At 53.8% G+C, this 21,564-nt stretch overlaps 1 protein-coding gene across 1 annotated transcript in view; it reads right to left on the bottom strand.

Annotated features, from left to right (window-relative positions):
• LOC140369441 (uncharacterized) overlaps positions 1 to 21,564 on the bottom strand; it is a 38,820-nt gene that overhangs the window by 2,805 nt on the left and 14,451 nt on the right. Inside the window, exons 20-29 of the mRNA XM_072456789.1 lie at positions 10,991 to 11,203; positions 9,275 to 9,399; positions 8,759 to 8,932; positions 6,879 to 6,994; positions 4,109 to 4,263; positions 3,741 to 3,815; positions 858 to 1,774; positions 723 to 803; positions 453 to 536; positions 105 to 164 (exon numbers count right to left, since the gene is read on the bottom strand). Of these exons, the coding sequence (XP_072312890.1) occupies positions 105 to 164; positions 453 to 536; positions 723 to 803; positions 858 to 1,774; positions 3,741 to 3,815; positions 4,109 to 4,263; positions 6,879 to 6,994; positions 8,759 to 8,932; positions 9,275 to 9,399; positions 10,991 to 11,203 (2,000 nt within the window). The remainder of the gene's footprint in view (positions 1 to 104; positions 165 to 452; positions 537 to 722; positions 804 to 857; positions 1,775 to 3,740; positions 3,816 to 4,108; positions 4,264 to 6,878; positions 6,995 to 8,758; positions 8,933 to 9,274; positions 9,400 to 10,990; positions 11,204 to 21,564) is intronic.

Below are 21,564 nucleotides of genomic sequence, written 5' to 3'. Positions count from 1 at the left end.
GTATGAGGTCCTCACCTGTATGTATGAGGTCCTTACCTGTTTAAGGTCCTCACCTGTATGAGGTCCTCACCTGTATGAGGTCCTCACCTGTATGAGGTCCTCACCTGTATGTTTGAGGTCCTGGAGGGGCCTCGGTTCCTCTTGTTGGTGCTGTGGATCAGGTCCTGGAGCAGAGACAGAATCAGGACAAAGCAGCAGAAACATGTTCTACAGCTGAGGTCCCTCAGACTCTTCTCCTAAAGGGTTAGGGTTAGCTGGACCTCACAGAGCTGGACCTCACAGAGCTGGACCTCACAGAGCTGGACCTCACAGAGCTGGACCTCACAGAGCTGGGCCTCACCTGGATCTCACAGAGCTGGACCTCAACTGGACCTGGGCCTCACCTGGACCTGGGCCTCACCTGGACCTCACATAGCTGGACCTCAATTGGTCCTCACAGAGCTGGACCTCACCTGGACCTCGCAGCTCTTCCTCTTCCTCCCTGTGGTCCTGGGCGTCCTCCTGAGCTCCCACATCTTCTCTGGAGATGACTTCTGCTTTAACACCACAAAGTTCTTCAATGAAACTGAAGTGAGATTTATTCAAGAACCACAAAGTGTCAAGAACCACAAAGTGTCAAGAACCACAAAGTGTCAAGAACCACAAAGTGTCAAGAACCACAAAGTGTCAAGAACCACAAAGTGTCAAGAACTTGACCAAGAAGAAACTAAAAAGTGTCACACCTGGACGTGATTCTGCAGCTCTCTGAACCTCTGGACTTCCCTCTTCACAGCTTCCATCCTCCTCTGCTCCTGGACCTTCTCTTCTGGCAGGTTCTCCTCTTCAGGCTGGTTCTCCTCCTCAGGCTGGTTCTCCTCCTCAGGCTGGTTCTCCTCCTCAGGCTGGTTCTCCTCCTCTGTGTTCTCCTGGATGTTCACACGTTTTCTGGCCCTGTTGTTCCGTCTTTCTTGTAGTTTCTGGAGCTCTTCTCTCAGCTCCTCCACTACAGTGACTTTCCTCTCCTCCACCAGGTTCTCATGGTGGTTCTCCTGCCTCTCCTGGTGGTTCTCCTGCCTCTCCTGGTGGTGGTTCTCCTGCCTCTCCTGGTGGTGGTTCTCCTGCCTCTCCTGGTGGTGGTTCTCCTGCCTCTCCTGGTGGTGGTTCTCCTGCCTCTCCTGGTGGTGGTTCTCCTGCCTCTCCTGGTGGTGGTTCTCCTGCCTCCCCTGGTGGTGGTTCTCCTGCCTCCCCTGGTGGTGGTTCTCCTGCCTCTCCTGGTGGTGGTTCTCCTGCCTCTCCTGGTGGAGGTTCTCCTGCCTCTCCTGGTGGAGGTTCTCCTGCCTCTCCTGGTGGAGGTTCTCCTGCCTCTCCTGGTGGAGGTTCTCCTGCCTCTCCTGGTGGAGGATCTCCTGCCTCTCCTGGTGGAGGATCTCCTGCCTCTCCTGGTGGAGGTTCTCCTGCCTCTCCTGGTGGTGGTTCTCCTGCCTCTCCTGGTGGAGGTTCTCCTGCCTCTCCTGGTGGAGGTTCTCCTGCCTCTCCTGGTGGAGGTTCTCCTGCCTCTCCTGGTGGAGGTTCTCCTGCCTCTCCTGGTGGAGGATCTCCTGCCTCTCCTGGTGGAGGATCTCCTGCCTCTCCTGGTGGAGGTTCTCCTGGTGGAGGTTCTCCTGGTGCTGGTTCTCCTGGTGCTGGTTCTCCTGGTGCTGGTTCTCCTGGTGCTGGTTCTCCTGGTGCTGGTTCTCCTGGTGCTGGTTCTCCTTCTCCTCTTCCTGCTGAAGCTGCTCTCGCAAACGTTCCAACTCTAAAAAGAGATTATACATATCAAAAAAAGAACTAAACTTGGGACTACAGCAGGACTACAACGGGACTACAGCGGGACTAAAGCGGGCCTAAAGCGGAACTACAGCGGGACTAAAGCGGGACTACAGCGGGACTACAGCGGGACTAAAGCGGGACTACAGCAGGTCTACAGCGGGACTAAAGCGGGCCTAAAGCAGAACTACAGCAGGACTAAAGCGGGTCCAAAGCGGGACTACAGCGGGACTACAGCGGGACTACAGCGGGACTAAAGCGGGCCTAAAGCGGAACTACAGCGGGACTAAAGCGGGACTACAGCGGGACTACAGCGGGTCTACAGCGGGACTAAAGCGGGACTACAGCGGGCCTAAAGCAGAACTACAGCAGGACTAAAGCGGGTCTAAAGCGGGACTAAAGCGGGACTACAGCGGGTCTAAAGCGGGACTACAGCGGGTCTACAGCGGGTCTACAGCGGGACTAAAGCGGGACTACAGCGGGCCTAAAGCAGAACTACAGCAGGACTAAAGCGGGACTACAGCGGGCCTAAAGCGGGACTACAGCGGGCCTAAAGCAGAACTACAGCGTGACTAAAGCGTGACTAAAGCGGGACTACAGCGGGACTACAGCGGGACTACAGCGGGACTACAGCGGGACTACAGCGGGACTACAGCGGGACTAAAGCGGGACTACAGCGGGACTAAAGCGGGACTACAGCGGGACTACAGCGGGTCAACAGCGGGACTAAAGCGGGACTACAGCAGGTCTAAAGCGGGACTAAAGCGGGACTACAGCGGGTCTAAAGCGGGACTACAGCGGGACTACAGCGGGCCTAAAGCAGAACTACAGCGGGACTAAAGCGGGACTACAGCGGGACTAAAGCGGGCCTAAAGCAGAACTACAGTGGGACTACAGCAGGTCTAAAGCGGGACTACAGCGGGACTAAAGCTGGCCTAAAGCAGAACTACAGTGGGACTACAGCAGGACTACAGCAGAACTAAAGCGGGCCTAAAGCAGAACTACAGCAGAACTACAGCAGGTCTAAAGCGGGACTACAGCGGGACTACAGCGGGACTACAGCGGGACTACAGCGGGACTACAGCGGGTCTACAGCGGGACTAAAGCGGGCCTAAAGCAGGTCTACAGCAGGACTAAAGCGGGCCTAAAGCGGGACTACAGCGGGTCTACAGCGGGACTAAAGCGGGACTACAGCGGGTCTACAGCGGGACTAAAGCGGGACTAAAGCGGGACTACAGCGGGTCTACAGCGGGACTAAAGCGGGACTACAGCGGGACTACAGTGGGACTACAGCGGGACTACAGCGGGACTACAGCGGGACTACAGCGGGACTAAAGCTGGACTACAGCGGGACTAAAGCGGGACTACAGCGGGACTACAGCGGGACTACAGCGGGACTAAAGCGAGACTACAGCGGGACTACAGCGGGTCTAAAGCGGAACTACAGCGGGACTAAAGCTGGACTACAGCGGGACTACAGCGGGACTAAAGCGAGACTACAGCGGGACTACAGCGGGACTAAAGCGGGACTACAGCGGGACTAAAGCTGGACTACAGCGGGACTAAAGCGGGACTACAGCGGGACTACAGCGGGACTACAGCGGGACTACAGCGGGACTACAGCGGGACTAAAGCGAGACTAAAGCGGGACTAAAGCGGGACTACAGCGGGTCTACAGCGGGACTAAAGCGGGACTAAAGCGGGACTACAGCGGGACTAAAGCGGGACTACAGCGGGACTACAGCGGGACTACAGCGGGACTAAAGCGGGACTACAGCGGGACTAAAGCGGGACTACAGCGGGTCTACAGCGGGACTAAAGCGGGACTAAAGCGGGACTACAGCGGGACTACAGCGGGACTAAAGCAGGTCTAAAGTACGACTAAAGTAGGACTAAAGTGAGTCTAAAGTAGGACTACAGCAGGACTTGTTGGTACATTAATGAAATAGTCAGACCTTTCCTCAGAGTTTCCATCTGAGAGTGAGCTTCAGCCACAGTCTGCTCCCGGAGAGACACGGCCTCCAACAGATCTGAAACCAGAACCAGTCAGAACAAGAACCGAGTCAGAACCAAAACCAGAACCGAGTAAGAATCAGAACCCAGTCAGAACCAGAAACAGTCAGAACAAGAACCGATTCAGAACCAGAACCGGTCAGAACAAGAACCAAGACAGAACAAGAACCGAGTCAGAACCAGAACGAGTCAGAACAAGAACCGAGTCAGAACCAGAACCGAGTCAGAACCAGAATCAAACTGGGTGGAAAGTTGAGGAAAACGTGTGTTAAAAAGTGTGTAGAAGCAGCACAAAGCTGCACAAACAGACCTCTGTTCTGTTGTTTCGTACGTTCTCGTTCTTTGTCCATCATTTCTCGTCTTTGTTTAAATGAAGCGCGCTGCTCCGTTAACTCCGCCTCCAAACGCTCACACACACCACTCTGATTGGTCAAATCCTCCCTCAGCGCCGCACACACGCGCTCACTGCAAACACAGGGTTTATCCTACTATTTATACTCTTTAGTTCCATTTTAAATACATTTTAACCAAATAAAAGGTTAAGATAAAGCCCACCGGGCGACAAAGTACACGTGATGTAGTAAAAGTACCTGTGATGTAGTAAAAGTGCCCGTGTTGTAGTAAACGTGCCTGTGATGTAGTAAAAGTGCCCGTGATGTAGTAAAAGTGCCCGTGATGTAGTAAAAGTACCTGTGATGTAGTAAAAGTACCTGTGATGTAGTAAAAGTACCTGTGATGTAGTAAAAGGACCCGTGATGTAGTAAAAGTACCAGTGATGTAGTACCAGTGATGTAGTAAAAGTACCCGTGATGTAGTAAAAGTACCTGTGATGTAGTGAAAGTACACGTGATGTAGTAAAAGTACACGTGTTGTAGTAAAAGTACCTGTGATGTAATAAAAGTACCAGTGATGTAGTATAAGTACCTGTGATGTAGCAAAAGTACCTGTGATGTAGTAAAAGTACAGGTGTTGTAGTAAAAGTACCTGTGATGTAGTAAAAGGACCCGTGATGTAGTTAAAGTACCAGTGATGTAGTAAAAGTACCAGTGATGTAGTACCTGTGATGTAGTAAAAGTACCCGTGATGTAGTAAAAGTACCTGTGATGTAGTAAAAGTACCTATGATGTAGTAAAAGTACCTGTGATGTAGTAAAAGTACTAGTGTTGTGGTAAAAGTACCTGTGATGTAGTAAAAGTACCCGTGATGTAGTAAAAGTACCTGTGATGTAGTAAAAGTACCTGTGATGTAGTAAAAGTACCCGTGATGTAGTAAAAGTACCCGTGATGGAGTAAAAGTACCTGTGATGGAGTAAAAGTACCTGTGATGTAGTTAAAGTACACATGTTGTAGTAAAAGTACATGTGATGTAGTAAAAGTACCTGTGATGTAGTAAAAGTACACGTGTTGTAGTTAAAGTACCAGTGATGTAATAAAAGTACCTGCGATGTAGTAAAAGTACCTGCGATGTAGTAAAAGTACCTGCGATGTAGTAAAAGTACCTGTGATGTAGTAAAAGTACCCGTGATGTAGTAAAAGTACCTGTGATGCAGTAAAAGTACCTGTGATGTAGTAAAAGTACCTGTGATGTAGTGAAAGTACACGTGATGTAGTAAAAGTACACGTGTTGTAGTAAAAGTACCTGTGATGTAATAAAAGTACCAGTGATGTAGTATAAGTACCAGTGATGTAGTATAAGTACCTGTGATGTAGTAAAAGTACCTGTGATGTAGTAAAAGTACAGGTGTTGTAGTAAAAGTACCTGTGATGTAGTAAAAGTACCTGCGATGTAGTAAAAGTACCTGCGATGTAGTAAAAGTACCCGTGATGTAGTAAAAGTACCTGCGATGTAGTAAAAGTACCTGCGATGTAGTAAAAGTACCCGTGATGTAGTAAAAGTACCAGTGATGTAGTACCTGTGATGTAGTAAAAGTACCCGTGATGTAGTAAAAGTACCTGTGATGTAGTAAAAGTACCTGTGATGTAGTAAAAGTACCCGTGATGTAGTAAAAGTACCTGTGATGTAGTAAAAGTACCCGTGATGTAGTAAAAGTACCTGTGATGCAGTAAAAGTACCCCTGATGTAGTAAAAGTACCTGTGATGCAGTAAAAGTACCTGTGATGTAGTAAAAGTACCTGTGATGTAGTGAAAGTACACGTGATGTAGTAAAAGTACACGTGTTGTAGTAAAAGTACCTGTGATGTAATAAAAGTACCAGTGATGTAGTATAAGTACCTGTGATGTAGTAAAAGTACCTGTGATGTAGTAAAAGTACAGGTGTTGTAGTAAAAGTACCTGTGATGTAGTAAAAGGACCCGTGATGTAGTTAAAGTACCAGTGATGTAGTAAAAGTACCTGTGATGTAGTAAAAGTACCTGTGATGTAGTAAAAGTACCTGTGATGTAGTAAAAGTACTAGTGTTGTGGTAAAAGTACCTGTGATGTAGTAAAAGTACCCGTGATGTAGTAAAAGTACCTGTGATGTAGTAAAAGTACCTGTGATGTAGTAAAAGTACCCGTGATGTAGTAAAAGTACCTGTGATGTAGTAAAAGTACCTGTGATGTAGTAAAAGTACCTGTGATGTAGTAAAAGTACACGTGTTGTAGTAAAAGTACATGTGATGTAGTAAAAGTACCCGCGATGTAGTAAAAGTACCCGTGATGTAGTAAAAGTACCTGTGATGTAGTAAAAGTACCTGTGATGTAGTAAAAGTACACGTGTTGTAGTTAAAGTACCAGTGATGTAGTACCTGTGATTTAATAAAAGTACCTGCGATGTAGTAAAAGTACCTGCGATGTAGTAAAAGTACCCGTGATGTAGTAAAAGTACCAGTGATGTAGTACCTGTGATGTAGTAAAAGTACCCGTGATGTAGTAAAAGTACCTGTGATGTAGTAAAAGTACCTGTGATGTAGTAAAAGTACCCGTGATGTAGTAAAAGTACCTGTGATGTAGTAAAAGTACCCGTGATGTAGTAAAAGTACCTGTGATGCAGTAAAAGTACCCGTGATGTAGTAAAAGTACCTGTGATGCAGTAAAAGTACCTGTGATGTAGTAAAAGTACCTGTGATGTAGTAAAAGTACCTGTGATGTAGTTTTTTATGCAGTTCTTCGATTTGTTGAGTTTTTTTTGCAGATTTCCTCAAAACAGATTCACTTTCTTCTTTCAGTTGATCCATTGTTTCATGAAACACATCGTCCTGAAAAAGTCCAGAGTTAGACTAAAACAGGACTAAATCAGGACTAAACTAGGTCTAAACTAGGACTAAAGCGGGTCTAAAGCGGGACTAAAGCAGGTCTAAAGCAGGACTAAATCAGGACTAAAGCAGGACTAAATCAGGTCTAAAGCAGGACTAAAGCAGGACTAAAGCAGGTCTAAAGCAGGTCTAAAGCAGGACTAAAGCAGGTCTAAAGCAGGACTAAATCAGGACTAAAGCAGGACTAAAGCAGGTCTAAAGCAGGACTAAATCAGGACTAAAGCAGGACTAAATCAGGACTAAAGCAGGTCTAAAGCAGGTCTAAAGCAGGACTAAAGCAGGTCTAAAGCAGGACTAAAGCAGGTCTAAAGCAGGACTAAAGCAGGACTAAAGCAGGACTAAAGCAGGACTAAAGCAGGTCTAAAGCAGGTCTAAAGCAGGTCTAAAGCAGGTCTAAAGCAGGTCTAAAGCAGGTCTAAAGCAGGGCTAAATCAGGACTAAAGCAGGACTAAATCAGGTCTAAAGCAGGACTAAAGCAGGACTAAAGCGGGTCTAAAGCGGGTCTAAAGCGGGACTAAAGCGGGACTAAAGCGGGACTAAAGCAGGTCTAAAGCAGGACTAAAGCAGGACTAAATCAGGACTAAATCAGGACTAAATCAGGACTAAACCGGGTCTAAAGCGGGACTAAATCAGGACTAAAGCGGGCCTAAAGCGGGACTAAAGCGGGACTAAAGCGGGACTAAAGCGGGACTAAAGCGGGACTAAAGCAGGACTAAAGCGGGTCTAAAGCGGGACTAAAGCGGGACTAAAGCGGGACTAAAGCGGGACTAAAGCGGGACTAAAGCGGGACTAAAGCGGGACTAAAGCAGGACTAAAGCGGGTCTAAAGCGGGACTAAAGCGGGACTAAAGCGGGACTAAAGCGGGACTAAAGCGGGACTAAAGCGGGACTAAAGCGGGTCTAAAGCGGGACTAAAGCGGGACTAAAGCGGGACTAAAGCGGGACTAAAGCGGGACTAAAGCGGGTCTAAAGCAGGACTAAAGCGGGACTAAAGCGGGTCTAAAGCGGGACTAAAGCGGGACTAAAGCGGGTCTAAAGCGGGACTAAAGCGGGACTAAAGCGGGACTAAAGCGGGTCTAAAGCAGGACTAAAGCGGGACTAAAGCGGGTCTAAAGCGGGACTAAAGCGGGACTAAAGCGGGACTAAAGCAGGTCTAAAGCAGGACTAAAGCAGGACTAAAGCAGGACTAAAGCAGGACTAAAGCAGGACTAAAGCAGGACTAAAGCAGGTCTAAAGCAGGACTAAAGCAGGACTAAAGCAGGTCTAAAGCAGGTCTAAAGCAGGACTAAAGCAGGACTAAAGCAGGACTAAAGCAGGTCTAAAGCAGGACTAAAGCAGGACTAAAGCAGGACTAAAGCAGGTCTAAAGCAGGTCTAAAGCAGGTCTAAAGCAGGACTAAAGCAGGACTAAAGCAGGACTAAAGCAGGACTAAAGCAGGTCTAAAGTAGGTCTAAAGCAGGTCTAAAGCAGGTCTAAAGCAGGTCTAAAGCAGGACTAAAGCAGGTCTAAAGCAGGACTAAAGCAGGACTAAAGCGGGACTAAAGCAGGTCTAAAGCAGGACTAAAGCAGGACTAAAGCAGGTCTAAAGCAGGACTAAAGCAGGACTAAAGCGGGACTAAAGCAGGTCTAAAGCAGGACTAAAGCAGGACTAAAGCAGGACTAAAGCAGGACTAAAGCAGGACTAAAGCAGGACTACAGCCCATCTCACCTTGGACTCTTGTCTGAGCTTCTGCAATTCTCCTCTGAGCTCGTTGATGGTCTGCTCTCTGCTGTCTGATTGGCTCTGGAGGCCTTGGAGGCGGGTCTTTGTGCAGGTGAGCTCCTCTGATAGGCTATCGGACCTGCCACTCTGAGAACACAGCTGTTTCTTCAGATCAGTCACCTGAGAAAAGACGTTTTAGTTAAACGCAAAAGACTCAGAAACAGAAGAGTAGGTTTTACTCATTTAGACAACAAAGATATTTGAATCGATGTTTTATTTGTCTGGACGAGGGTAATCCATCCCTGATACTAATACTGAAACTGGTATCGATACTAGATACTAATTTGAACGTATTTATCCTTTGGTATTTATTCTAAAAGGCCTCTAGGGCCTCAGGGCTCAGGCCATGGGACAACCAGGAACTGTACTTTTCATCACGAAGCCTGAGCCCCGAGCCCTGAGAGGGTGTGTCTGAACCCTATACTTCCTAGTGAGAGGGCGTGCTGCTGAGCAGACTAGTACCTCGTTCTTCAGCTGGAACATGCCATTGACCAGAGCTTTGTTCTCTTTGTTCAGTAGAGTGGTTTCTCTCTGCTCCAACTTCAAGGACAGGAACACGGAGTCACAGTGAGAACAGCTCACGTCCTCTGAAGAACACAACACATATGAGAGAACGCAGACTCAGAAGAACACAGAGTCACAGTGAGAACAACTCATGTCCTCTGAAGAACACAACACATATGAGAAACACAAATACTCAAGCGCTGACTTGATCCAGGGCACTGTCCTCGCGCCCTTTCTCTTCACCCTTTACACTGCAGACCTCAGACACGACACAGACAGCTGTGTCCTGCAGAAGTTCTCTGACCACTCTGCCATCATCGGACTCATCACAGACGACGATGATGTGGAGGACAGAGGACTGGAGCAGGACTTTGTGGACTGGTGTCAGCGGAACCACCTCCTCATCAACGCGGGGAAGACCAAGGAGATGGTGGTGGACGTCCGTAGACGCCACCCCACTGCCCCCTCACCAGTGAACATCCAGGGACGGGACATTGAGAGAGTGACTCATACAAGTACCTGGTGTTCATCTGAACCACAAACTGGACTGGACTCATAACACAGACGCACTGTACAGGAAGAGCCAGAGTCGGCTCTCCCTCCTGAGGAGACTCAGGTCTTTTGGAGTGACAGGGCCACTCCTGAAGACCTTCTATGACTCTGTGGTGCATCAGCTCCTGTAGGTGTGGCCTGCTGGAGCAGCAGCATCACAGAGAGGGAGAGGAAGAAGCTGGACAGAGTCATCAAGAAGTCCAGCTCCGTCCTGGGCTGTGCTCTGGACTCGGTGCAGGAGGTGGGGGACAGAAGGGTCCCGGCTAGATTCACATCTATGCTGGACCATGAGTGTCGCCCCCTGCAGGACACTCTGTCCCCTGCAGGACACTCTGTCCCCTGCAGGACACTCTGTCCCCTGCAGGGCACTCTGTCCCCTGCAGGGCACTCTGTCCGCTCTGGAGAGCAGCTTCAGTGAAAGACTGATCCACCCTCGATGTGTGAAGGAAAGGTTCTGCAGGTCTTTCCTTCTGCTGCTGTCAGACTTTATAACAAACACTGTTAGTACTGAACACTCGCAATACTGACCTAACCTAATACTGATGTGCAATTCTGTCATATGTGCAATTACTGTTGTGATTCATGTGCAATCTATGTGCTGTCGTGACACATATTCATGTGCAATTACTGTCGTGATCACATGCAATGGTATTTATGTATTTATTTATTTGTCTATGGGAGTTTTTATTTATTTATAGGAGATCTTCTACTGAAAGTGTTTTTCAGACTTCCTATAAGTGATCTGTTCTTCTGGATCTACCTCTGGATCTTCCTGCGTTGCACCAATGAAATTTCCCCATGTGGGACAATAAAGGAATATCTTATCTTATCTTTTGATAAAGCGCTTTATTTCCACTCATGCTAATTCATATTTGAGCCCACATGCTTAGCTTAGCTTAGCGCGTCGATAAACGGCCATTTCCTGTTTTCTGACACACTACACTTGCTTTGTCGAGACCCAAAATGCATAATGCATATGACATGATCCAAAACCAAAGCAGTACATCATCAGTCACACTTCAGTCTTTACTCACGTCTCACACACAAACTTTGAGATTTAGATTTATGAAGACAACATGAGTTATGTTTGCGTGATGTGATCAGACGTGTTCAGACTTTTACCTGAAAGCTGTTGCACCCGAGTCTCCAGCTCAGTCTTATGCTGTTTCACATGCTGCAGCTCCTCCTCCCTCTGCTGCAGCTCCTCCTGTAGTCTGGTTATAGTCTGGTTCAGCCTGGACTCTTCCTCTTCTCTCTTCTGCCTGATGTCACAGATGAGAAGTTCTTTTTGGTCGTTCTCTTCATGAAGTCTCCAGATCTCCTCCTCCAACACGGCTGGAAAAAGAGACAGATCCTGATCTTTCAAGTGTTCAAGAGCCAGAGTCAGGACTAAACATGGAGCGGCCTCCTGCTGGTGCCAGAGTCAGGACTAAACATGGACCGGCCTCCTGCTGGTGCCAGAGTCAGGACTAAACATGGAGCGGCCTCCTGCTGGTGCCAGAGTCAGGACTAAACATGGACCGGCCTCCTGCTGGTGCCAGAGTCAGGACTAAACATGGAGCGGCCTCCTGCTGGTGCCAGAGTCAGGACTAAACATGGAGCGGCCTCCTGCTGGTGCCAGAGTCAGGACTAAACATGGAGCGGCCTCCTGCTGGTGCCAGAGTCAGGACTAAACATGGACCGGCCTCCTGCTGGTGCCAGAGTCAGGACTAAACATGGACCGGCCTCCTGCTGGTGCCAGAGTCAGGACTAAACATGGAGCGGCCTCCTGCTGGTGCCAGAGTCAGGACTAAACATGGACCGGCCTCCTGCTGGTGCCAGAGTCAGGACTAAACATGGAGCGGCCTCCTGCTGGTGCCAGAGTCAGGACTAAACATGGACCGGCCTCCTGCTGGTGCCAGAGTCAGGACTAAACATGGACCGGCCTCCTGCTGGTGCCAGAGTCAGGACTAAACATGGAGCGGCCTCCTGCTGGTGCCAGAGTCAGGACTAAACATGGACCGGCCTCCTGCTGGTGCCAGAGTCAGGACTAAAGATGGAGCGGCCTCCTGCTGGTGCCAGAGTCAGGACTAAAGATGGAGCGGCCTCCTGCTGGTGCCAGAGTCAGGACTAAAGATGGAGCGGCCTCCTGCTGGTGCCAGAGTCAGGACTAAACATGGACCGGCTTCCTGCTGGTGCCAGAGTCAGGACGAAACATGGAGCGGCCTCCTGCTGGTGCCAGAGTCAGGACTAAACATGGAGCGGCCTCCTGCTGGTGCCAGAGTCAGGACTAAACATGGAGCGGCCTCCTGCTGGTGCCAGAGTCAGGACTAAAGATGGAGCGGCCTCCCGCTGGTGCCGGAGTCAGGACTAAACATGGACCGGCCTCCTGCTGGTGCCAGAGTTAGGACTAAACATGGAGCGGCCTCCTGCTGGTGCCAGAGTCAGGACTAAACATGGAGCGGCCTCCTGCTGGTGCAAGAGTCAGGACTAAACATGGACCGGCCTCCTGCTGGTGCCAGAGTTAGGACTAAACATGGAGCGGCCTCCTGCTGGTGCCAGAGTCAGGACTAAACATGGAGCGGCCTCCTGCTGGTGCCAGAGTCAGGACTAAACATGGAGCGGCCTCCTGCTGGTGCCAGAGTCAGGACTAAACATGGAGCGGCCTCCTGCTGGTGCCAGAGTCAGGACTAAAGATGGAGCGGCCTCCCGCTGGTGCCGGAGTCAGGACTAAACATGGACCGGCCTCCTGCTGGTGCCAGAGTCAGGACTAAAGATGGAGCGGCCTCCTGCTGGTGCCAGAGTCAGGACTAAAGATGGAGCGGCCTCCCGCTGGTGCCGGAGTCAGGACTAAACATGGACCGGCCTCCTGCTGGTGCCAGAGTTAGGACTAAACATGGAGCGGCCTCCCGCTGGTGCCAGAGTCAGGACTAAACATGGACCGGCCTCCCGCTGGTGCCAGAGTCAGGACTAAAGATGGAGCGGCCTCCCGCTGGTGCCGGAGTCAGGACTAAACATGGACCGGCCTCCTGCTGGTGCCAGAGTTAGGACTAAACATGGAGTGGCCTCCTGCTGGTGCCAGAGTCAGGACTAAAGATGGAGCGGCCTCCTGCTGGTGCCAGAGTCAGGACTAAAGATGAAGCGGCCTCCTGCTGGTGCCAGAGTCAGGACTAAACATGGAGCGGCCTCCTGCTGGTGCCGGAGTCAGGACTAAACATGGACCGGCCTCCTGCTGGTGCCAGAGTCAGGACTAAAGATGGAGCGGCCTCCTGCTGGTGCCAGAGTCAGGACTAAAGATGGAGCGGCCTCCTGCTGGTGCCAGAGTCAGGACTAAACATGGATCGGCCTCCTGCTGGTGCCAGAGTCAGGACTAAACATGGACCGGCCTCCTGCTGGGGCCAGAGTCAGGACTAAACATGGAGCGGCCTCCTGCTGGTGCCAGAGTCAGGACTAAAGATGGAGCGGCCTCCTGCTGGTGCCAGAGTCAGGACTAAACATGGAGCGGCCTCCTGCTGGTGCCAGAGTCAGGACTAAACATGGAGCGGCCTCCTGCTGGTGCCAGAGTCAGGACTAAAGATGGAGCGGCCTCCCGCTGGTGCCGGAGTCAGGACTAAACATGGACCGGCCTCCTGCTGGGGCCAGAGTCAGGACTAAACATGGACCGGCCTCCTGCTGGTGCCAGAGTCAGGACTAAAGATGGAGCGGCCTCCCGCTGGTGCCGGAGTCAGGACTAAACATGGACCGGCCTCCTGCTGGTGCCAGAGTTAGGACTAAACATGGAGTGGCCTCCTGCTGGTGCCAGAGTCAGGACTAAAGATGGAGCGGCCTCCTGCTGGTGCCAGAGTCAGGACTAAAGATGGAGCGGCCTCCTGCTAGTGCCAGAGTCAGGACTAAACATGGAGCGGCCTCCTGCTGGTGCCGGAGTCAGGACTAAACATGGACCGGCCTCCTGCTGGTGCCAGAGTTAGGACTAAAGATGGAGCTGCCTCCTGCTGGTGCCAGAGTCAGGACTAAAGATGGAGCGGCCTCCTGCTGGTGCCAGAGTCAGGACTAAAGATGGAGCGGCCTCCTGCTGGTGCCAGAGTCAGGACTAAACATGGATCGGCCTCCTGCTGGTGCCAGAGTCAGGACTAAACATGGACCGGCCTCCTGCTGGGGCCAGAGTCAGGACTAAACATGGAGCGGCCTCCTGCTGGTGCCAGAGTCAGGACTAAAGATGGAGCGGCCTCCTGCTGGTGCCAGAGTCAGGACTAAAGATGGAGCGGCCTCCTGCTGGTGCCAGAGTCAGGACTAAACATGGACCGGCCTCCTGCTGGTGCCAGAGTCAGGACTAAAGATGGAGCGGCCTCCTGCTGGTGCCAGAGTCAGGACTAAAGATGGAGCGGCCTCCTGCTGGTGCCAGAGTCAGGACTAAAGATGGAGCGGCCTCCTGCTGGTGCCAGAGTTAGGACTAAACATGGAGCGGCCTCCTGCTGGTGCCAGAGTCAGGACTAAACATGGAGCGGCCTCCTGCTGGTACCAGAGTCAGGACTAAACATGGAGCGGCCTCCTGCTGGTGCCAGAGTCAGGACTAAACATGGACCGGCCTCCTGCTGGTGCCAGAGTCAGGACTAAAGATGGAGCGGCCTCCCGCTGGTGCCGGAGTCAGGACTAAACATGGACCGGCCTCCTGCTGGTGCCAGAGTTAGGACTAAACATGGAGCGGCCTCCTGCTGGTGCCAGAGTCAGGACTAAAGATGGAGCGGCCTCCTGCTGGTGCCAGAGTCAGGACTAAACATGGACCGGCCTCCTGCTGGTGCCAGAGTCAGGACTAAACATGGACCGGCCTCCTGCTGGGGCCAGAGTCAGGACTAAACATGGAGCTGCCTCCTGCTGGTGCCAGAGTCAGGACTAAAGATGGAGCGGCCTCCTGCTGGTGCCAGAGTCAGGACTAAACATGGAGCGGCCTCCTGCTGGTGCCAGAGTCAGGACTAAACATGGAGCGGCCTCCTGCTGGTGCCAGAGTCAGGACTAAACATGGAGCGGCCTCCTGCTGGTGCCAGAGTCAGGACTAAAGATGGAGCGGCCTCCCGCTGGTGCCGGAGTCAGGACTAAACATGGACCGGCCTCCTGCTGGTGCCAGAGTCAGGACTAAACATGGACCGGCCTCCTGCTGGGGCCAGAGTCAGGACTAAACATGGACCGGCCTCCTGCTGGTGCCAGAGTCAGGACTAAACATGGAGCGGCCTCCTGCTGGTGCCAGAGTCAGGACTAAAGATGAAGCGGCCTCCTGCTGGTGCCAGAGTCAGGACTAAACATGGAGCGGCCTCCTGCTGGTGCCGGAGTCAGGACTAAACATGGACCGGCCTCCTGCTGGTGCCAGAGTCAGGACTAAAGATGGAGCGGCCTCCTGCTGGTGCCAGAGTCAGGACTAAAGATGGAGCGGCCTCCTGCTGGTGCCAGAGTCAGGACTAAACATGGATCGGCCTCCTGCTGGTGCCAGAGTCAGGACTAAACATGGACCGGCCTCCTGCTGGGGCCAGAGTCAGGACTAAACATGGAGCGGCCTCCTGCTGGTGCCAGAGTCAGGACTAAAGATGGAGCGGCCTCCTGCTGGTGCCAGAGTCAGGACTAAACATGGAGCGGCCTCCTGCTGGTGCCAGAGTCAGGACTAAACATGGAGCGGCCTCCTGCTGGTGCCAGAGTCAGGACTAAAGATGGAGCGGCCTCCCGCTGGTGCCGGAGTCAGGACTAAACATGGACCGGCCTCCTGCTGGGGCCAGAGTCAGGACTAAACATGGACCGGCCTCCTGCTGGTGCCAGAGTCAGGACTAAAGATGGAGCGGCCTCCCGCTGGTGCCGGAGTCAGGACTAAACATGGACCGGCCTCCTGCTGGTGCCAGAGTTAGGACTAAACATGGAGTGGCCTCCTGCTGGTGCCAGAGTCAGGACTAAAGATGGAGCGGCCTCCTGCTGGTGCCAGAGTCAGGACTAAAGATGGAGCGGCCTCCTGCTGGTGCCAGAGTCAGGACTAAAGATGGAGCGGCCTCCTGCTGGTGCCAGAGTCAGGACTAAACATGGAGCGGCCTCCTGCTGGTGCCAGAGTCAGGACTAAACATGGACCGGCCTCCTGCTGGTGCCAGAGTCAGGACTAAACATGGACCGGCCTCCTGCTGGTGCCAGAGTCAGGACTAAACATGGAGCGGCCTCCTGCTGGTGCCAGAGTCAGGACTAAACATGGACCGGCCTCCTGCTGGTGCCAGAGTCAGGACTAAACATGGAGCGGCCTCCTGCTGGTGCCAGAGTCAGGACTAAACATGGACCGGCCTCCTGCTGGTGCCAGAGTCAGGACTAAACATGGACCGGCCTCCTGCTGGTGCCAGAGTCAGGACTAAACATGGAGCGGCCTCCTGCTGGTGCCAGAGTCAGGACTAAACATGGACCGGCCTCCTGCTGGTGCCAGAGTCAGGACTAAAGATGGAGCGGCCTCCTGCTGGTGCCAGAGTCAGGACTAAAGATGGAGCGGCCTCCTGCTGGTGCCAGAGTCAGGACTAAAGATGGAGCGGCCTCCTGCTGGTGCCAGAGTCAGGACTAAACATGGACCGGCTTCCTGCTGGTGCCAGAGTCAGGACGAAACATGGAGCGGCCTCCTGCTGGTGCCAGAGTCAGGACTAAACATGGAGCGGCCTCCTGCTGGTGCCAGAGTCAGGACTAAACATGGAGCGGCCTCCTGCTGGTGCCAGAGTCAGGACTAAAGATGGAGCGGCCTCCCGCTGGTGCCGGAGTCAGGACTAAACATGGACCGGCCTCCTGCTGGTGCCAGAGTTAGGACTAAACATGGAGCGGCCTCCTGCTGGTGCCAGAGTCAGGACTAAACATGGAGCGGCCTCCTGCTGGTGCAAGAGTCAGGACTAAACATGGACCGGCCTCCTGCTGGTGCCAGAGTTAGGACTAAACATGGAGCGGCCTCCTGCTGGTGCCAGAGTCAGGACTAAACATGGAGCGGCCTCCTGCTGGTGCCAGAGTCAGGACTAAACATGGAGCGGCCTCCTGCTGGTGCCAGAGTCAGGACTAAACATGGAGCGGCCTCCTGCTGGTGCCAGAGTCAGGACTAAAGATGGAGCGGCCTCCCGCTGGTGCCGGAGTCAGGACTAAACATGGACCGGCCTCCTGCTGGTGCCAGAGTCAGGACTAAAGATGGAGCGGCCTCCTGCTGGTGCCAGAGTCAGGACTAAAGATGGAGCGGCCTCCCGCTGGTGCCGGAGTCAGGACTAAACATGGACCGGCCTCCTGCTGGTGCCAGAGTTAGGACTAAACATGGAGCGGCCTCCCGCTGGTGCCAGAGTCAGGACTAAACATGGACCGGCCTCCCGCTGGTGCCAGAGTCAGGACTAAAGATGGAGCGGCCTCCCGCTGGTGCCGGAGTCAGGACTAAACATGGACCGGCCTCCTGCTGGTGCCAGAGTTAGGACTAAACATGGAGTGGCCTCCTGCTGGTGCCAGAGTCAGGACTAAAGATGGAGCGGCCTCCTGCTGGTGCCAGAGTCAGGACTAAAGATGAAGCGGCCTCCTGCTGGTGCCAGAGTCAGGACTAAACATGGAGCGGCCTCCTGCTGGTGCCGGAGTCAGGACTAAACATGGACCGGCCTCCTGCTGGTGCCAGAGTCAGGACTAAAGATGGAGCGGCCTCCTGCTGGTGCCAGAGTCAGGACTAAAGATGGAGCGGCCTCCTGCTGGTGCCAGAGTCAGGACTAAACATGGATCGGCCTCCTGCTGGTGCCAGAGTCAGGACTAAACATGGACCGGCCTCCTGCTGGGGCCAGAGTCAGGACTAAACATGGAGCGGCCTCCTGCTGGTGCCAGAGTCAGGACTAAAGATGGAGCGGCCTCCTGCTGGTGCCAGAGTCAGGACTAAACATGGAGCGGCCTCCTGCTGGTGCCAGAGTCAGGACTAAACATGGAGCGGCCTCCTGCTGGTGCCAGAGTCAGGACTAAAGATGGAGCGGCCTCCCGCTGGTGCCGGAGTCAGGACTAAACATGGACCGGCCTCCTGCTGGGGCCAGAGTCAGGACTAAACATGGACCGGCCTCCTGCTGGTGCCAGAGTCAGGACTAAAGATGGAGCGGCCTCCCGCTGGTGCCGGAGTCAGGACTAAACATGGACCGGCCTCCTGCTGGTGCCAGAGTTAGGACTAAACATGGAGTGGCCTCCTGCTGGTGCCAGAGTCAGGACTAAAGATGGAGCGGCCTCCTGCTGGTGCCAGAGTCAGGACTAAAGATGGAGCGGCCTCCTGCTAGTGCCAGAGTCAGGACTAAACATGGAGCGGCCTCCTGCTGGTGCCGGAGTCAGGACTAAACATGGACCGGCCTCCTGCTGGTGCCAGAGTTAGGACTAAAGATGGAGCTGCCTCCTGCTGGTGCCAGAGTCAGGACTAAAGATGGAGCGGCCTCCTGCTGGTGCCAGAGTCAGGACTAAAGATGGAGCGGCCTCCTGCTGGTGCCAGAGTCAGGACTAAACATGGATCGGCCTCCTGCTGGTGCCAGAGTCAGGACTAAACATGGACCGGCCTCCTGCTGGGGCCAGAGTCAGGACTAAACATGGAGCGGCCTCCTGCTGGTGCCAGAGTCAGGACTAAAGATGGAGCGGCCTCCTGCTGGTGCCAGAGTCAGGACTAAAGATGGAGCGGCCTCCTGCTGGTGCCAGAGTCAGGACTAAACATGGACCGGCCTCCTGCTGGTGCCAGAGTCAGGACTAAAGATGGAGCGGCCTCCTGCTGGTGCCAGAGTCAGGACTAAAGATGGAGCGGCCTCCTGCTGGTGCCAGAGTCAGGACTAAAGATGGAGCGGCCTCCTGCTGGTGCCAGAGTTAGGACTAAACATGGAGCGGCCTCCTGCTGGTGCCAGAGTCAGGACTAAACATGGAGCGGCCTCCTGCTGGTACCAGAGTCAGGACTAAACATGGAGCGGCCTCCTGCTGGTGCCAGAGTCAGGACTAAACATGGACCGGCCTCCTGCTGGTGCCAGAGTCAGGACTAAAGATGGAGCGGCCTCCCGCTGGTGCCGGAGTCAGGACTAAACATGGACCGGCCTCCTGCTGGTGCCAGAGTTAGGACTAAACATGGAGCGGCCTCCTGCTGGTGCCAGAGTCAGGACTAAAGATGGAGCGGCCTCCTGCTGGTGCCAGAGTCAGGACTAAACATGGACCGGCCTCCTGCTGGTGCCAGAGTCAGGACTAAACATGGACCGGCCTCCTGCTGGGGCCAGAGTCAGGACTAAACATGGAGCTGCCTCCTGCTGGTGCCAGAGTCAGGACTAAAGATGGAGCGGCCTCCTGCTGGTGCCAGAGTCAGGACTAAACATGGAGCGGCCTCCTGCTGGTGCCAGAGTCAGGACTAAACATGGAGCGGCCTCCTGCTGGTGCCAGAGTCAGGACTAAACATGGAGCGGCCTCCTGCTGGTGCCAGAGTCAGGACTAAAGATGGAGCGGCCTCCCGCTGGTGCCGGAGTCAGGACTAAACATGGACCGGCCTCCTGCTGGTGCCAGAGTCAGGACTAAACATGGACCGGCCTCCTGCTGGGGCCAGAGTCAGGACTAAACATGGACCGGCCTCCTGCTGGTGCCAGAGTCAGGACTAAACATGGAGCGGCCTCCTGCTGGTGCCAGAGTCAGGACTAAAGATGAAGCGGCCTCCTGCTGGTGCCAGAGTCAGGACTAAACATGGAGCGGCCTCCTGCTGGTGCCGGAGTCAGGACTAAACATGGACCGGCCTCCTGCTGGTGCCAGAGTCAGGACTAAAGATGGAGCGGCCTCCTGCTGGTGCCAGAGTCAGGACTAAAGATGGAGCGGCCTCCTGCTGGTGCCAGAGTCAGGACTAAACATGGATCGGCCTCCTGCTGGTGCCAGAGTCAGGACTAAACATGGACCGGCCTCCTGCTGGGGCCAGAGTCAGGACTAAACATGGAGCGGCCTCCTGCTGGTGCCAGAGTCAGGACTAAAGATGGAGCGGCCTCCTGCTGGTGCCAGAGTCAGGACTAAACATGGAGCGGCCTCCTGCTGGTGCCAGAGTCAGGACTAAACATGGAGCGGCCTCCTGCTGGTGCCAGAGTCAGGACTAAAGATGGAGCGGCCTCCCGCTGGTGCCGGAGTCAGGACTAAACATGGACCGGCCTCCTGCTGGGGCCAGAGTCAGGACTAAACATGGACCGGCCTCCTGCTGGTGCCAGAGTCAGGACTAAAGATGGAGCGGCCTCCCGCTGGTGCCGGAGTCAGGACTAAACATGGACCGGCCTCCTGCTGGTGCCAGAGTTAGGACTAAACATGGAGTGGCCTCCTGCTGGTGCCAGAGTCAGGACTAAAGATGGAGCGGCCTCCTGCTGGTGCCAGAGTCAGGACTAAAGATGGAGCGGCCTCCTGCTGGTGCCAGAGTCAGGACTAAAGATGGAGCGGCCTCCTGCTGGTGCCAGAGTCAGGACTAAACATGGAGCGGCCTCCTGCTGGTGCCAGAGTTAGGACTAAAGATGGAGCTGCCTCCTGCTGGTGCCAGAGTCAGGACTAAAGATGGAGCGGCCTCCTGCTGGTGCCAGAGTCAGGACTAAAGATGGAGCGGCCTCCTGCTGGTGCCAGAGTCAGGACTAAACATGGATCGGCCTCCTGCTGGTGCCAGAGTCAGGACTAAACATGGACCGGCCTCCTGCTGGGGCCAGAGTCAGGACTAAACATGGAGCGGCCTCCTGCTGGTGCCAGAGTCAGGACTAAAGATGGAGCGGCCTCCTGCTGGTGCCAGAGTCAGGACTAAAGATGGAGCGGCCTCCTGCTGGTGCCAGAGTCAGGACTAAACATGGACCGGCCTCCTGCTGGTGCCAGAGTCAGGACTAAAGATGGAGCGGCCTCCTGCTGGTGCCAGAGTCAGGACTAAAGATGGAGCGGCCTCCTGCTGGTGCCAGAGTCAGGACTAAAGATGGAGCGGCCTCCTGCTGGTGCCAGAGTTAGGACTAAACATGGAGCGGCCTCCTGCTGGTGCCAGAGTCAGGACTAAACATGGAGCGGCCTCCTGCTGGTACCAGAGTCAGGACTAAACATGGAGCGGCCTCCTGCTGGTGCCAGAGTCAGGACTAAACATGGACCGGCCTCCTGCTGGTGCCAGAGTCAGGACTAAACATGGACCGGCCTCCTGCTGGTGCCAGAGTTAGGACTAAACATGGAGCGGCCTCCTGCTGGTGCCAGAGTCAGGACTAAAGATGGAGCGGCCTCCTGCTGGTGCCAGAGTCAGGACTAAACATGGACCGGCCTCCTGCTGGGGCCAGAGTCAGGACTAAACATGGAGCTGCCTCCTGCTGGTGCCAGAGTCAGGACTAAAGATGGAGCGGCCTCCTGCTGGTGCCAGAGTCAGGACTAAACATGGAGCGGCCTCCTGCTGGTGCCAGAGTCAGGACTAAACATGGAGCGGCCTCCTGCTGGTGCCAGAGTTAGGACTAAACATGGAGCGGCCTCCTGCTGGTGCCAGAGTCAGGACTAAAGATGGAGCGGCCTCCTGCTGGTGCCAGAGTCAGGACTAAACATGGACCGGCCTCCTGCTGGGGCCAGAGTCAGGACTAAACATGGACCGGCCTCCTGCTGGGGCCAGAGTCAGGACTAAACATGGAGCTGCCTCCTGCTGGTGCCAGAGTCAGGACTAAAGATGGAGCGGCCTCCTGCTGGTGCCAGAGTCAGGACTAAACATGGAGCGGCCTCCTGCTGGT

This window comes from Eucyclogobius newberryi, unplaced genomic scaffold (assembly GCF_026437365.1).
Source record: "Eucyclogobius newberryi isolate DKJ021-1_F unplaced genomic scaffold, fEucNew1.0.hap1 SCAF_20, whole genome shotgun sequence".
NCBI classification, from domain to species: domain Eukaryota; kingdom Metazoa; phylum Chordata; class Actinopteri; order Gobiiformes; family Gobiidae; genus Eucyclogobius; species Eucyclogobius newberryi.
Note: the sequence above shows the minus strand (reverse complement) of the source record. Positions and strands in the feature narration are given on the sequence as shown.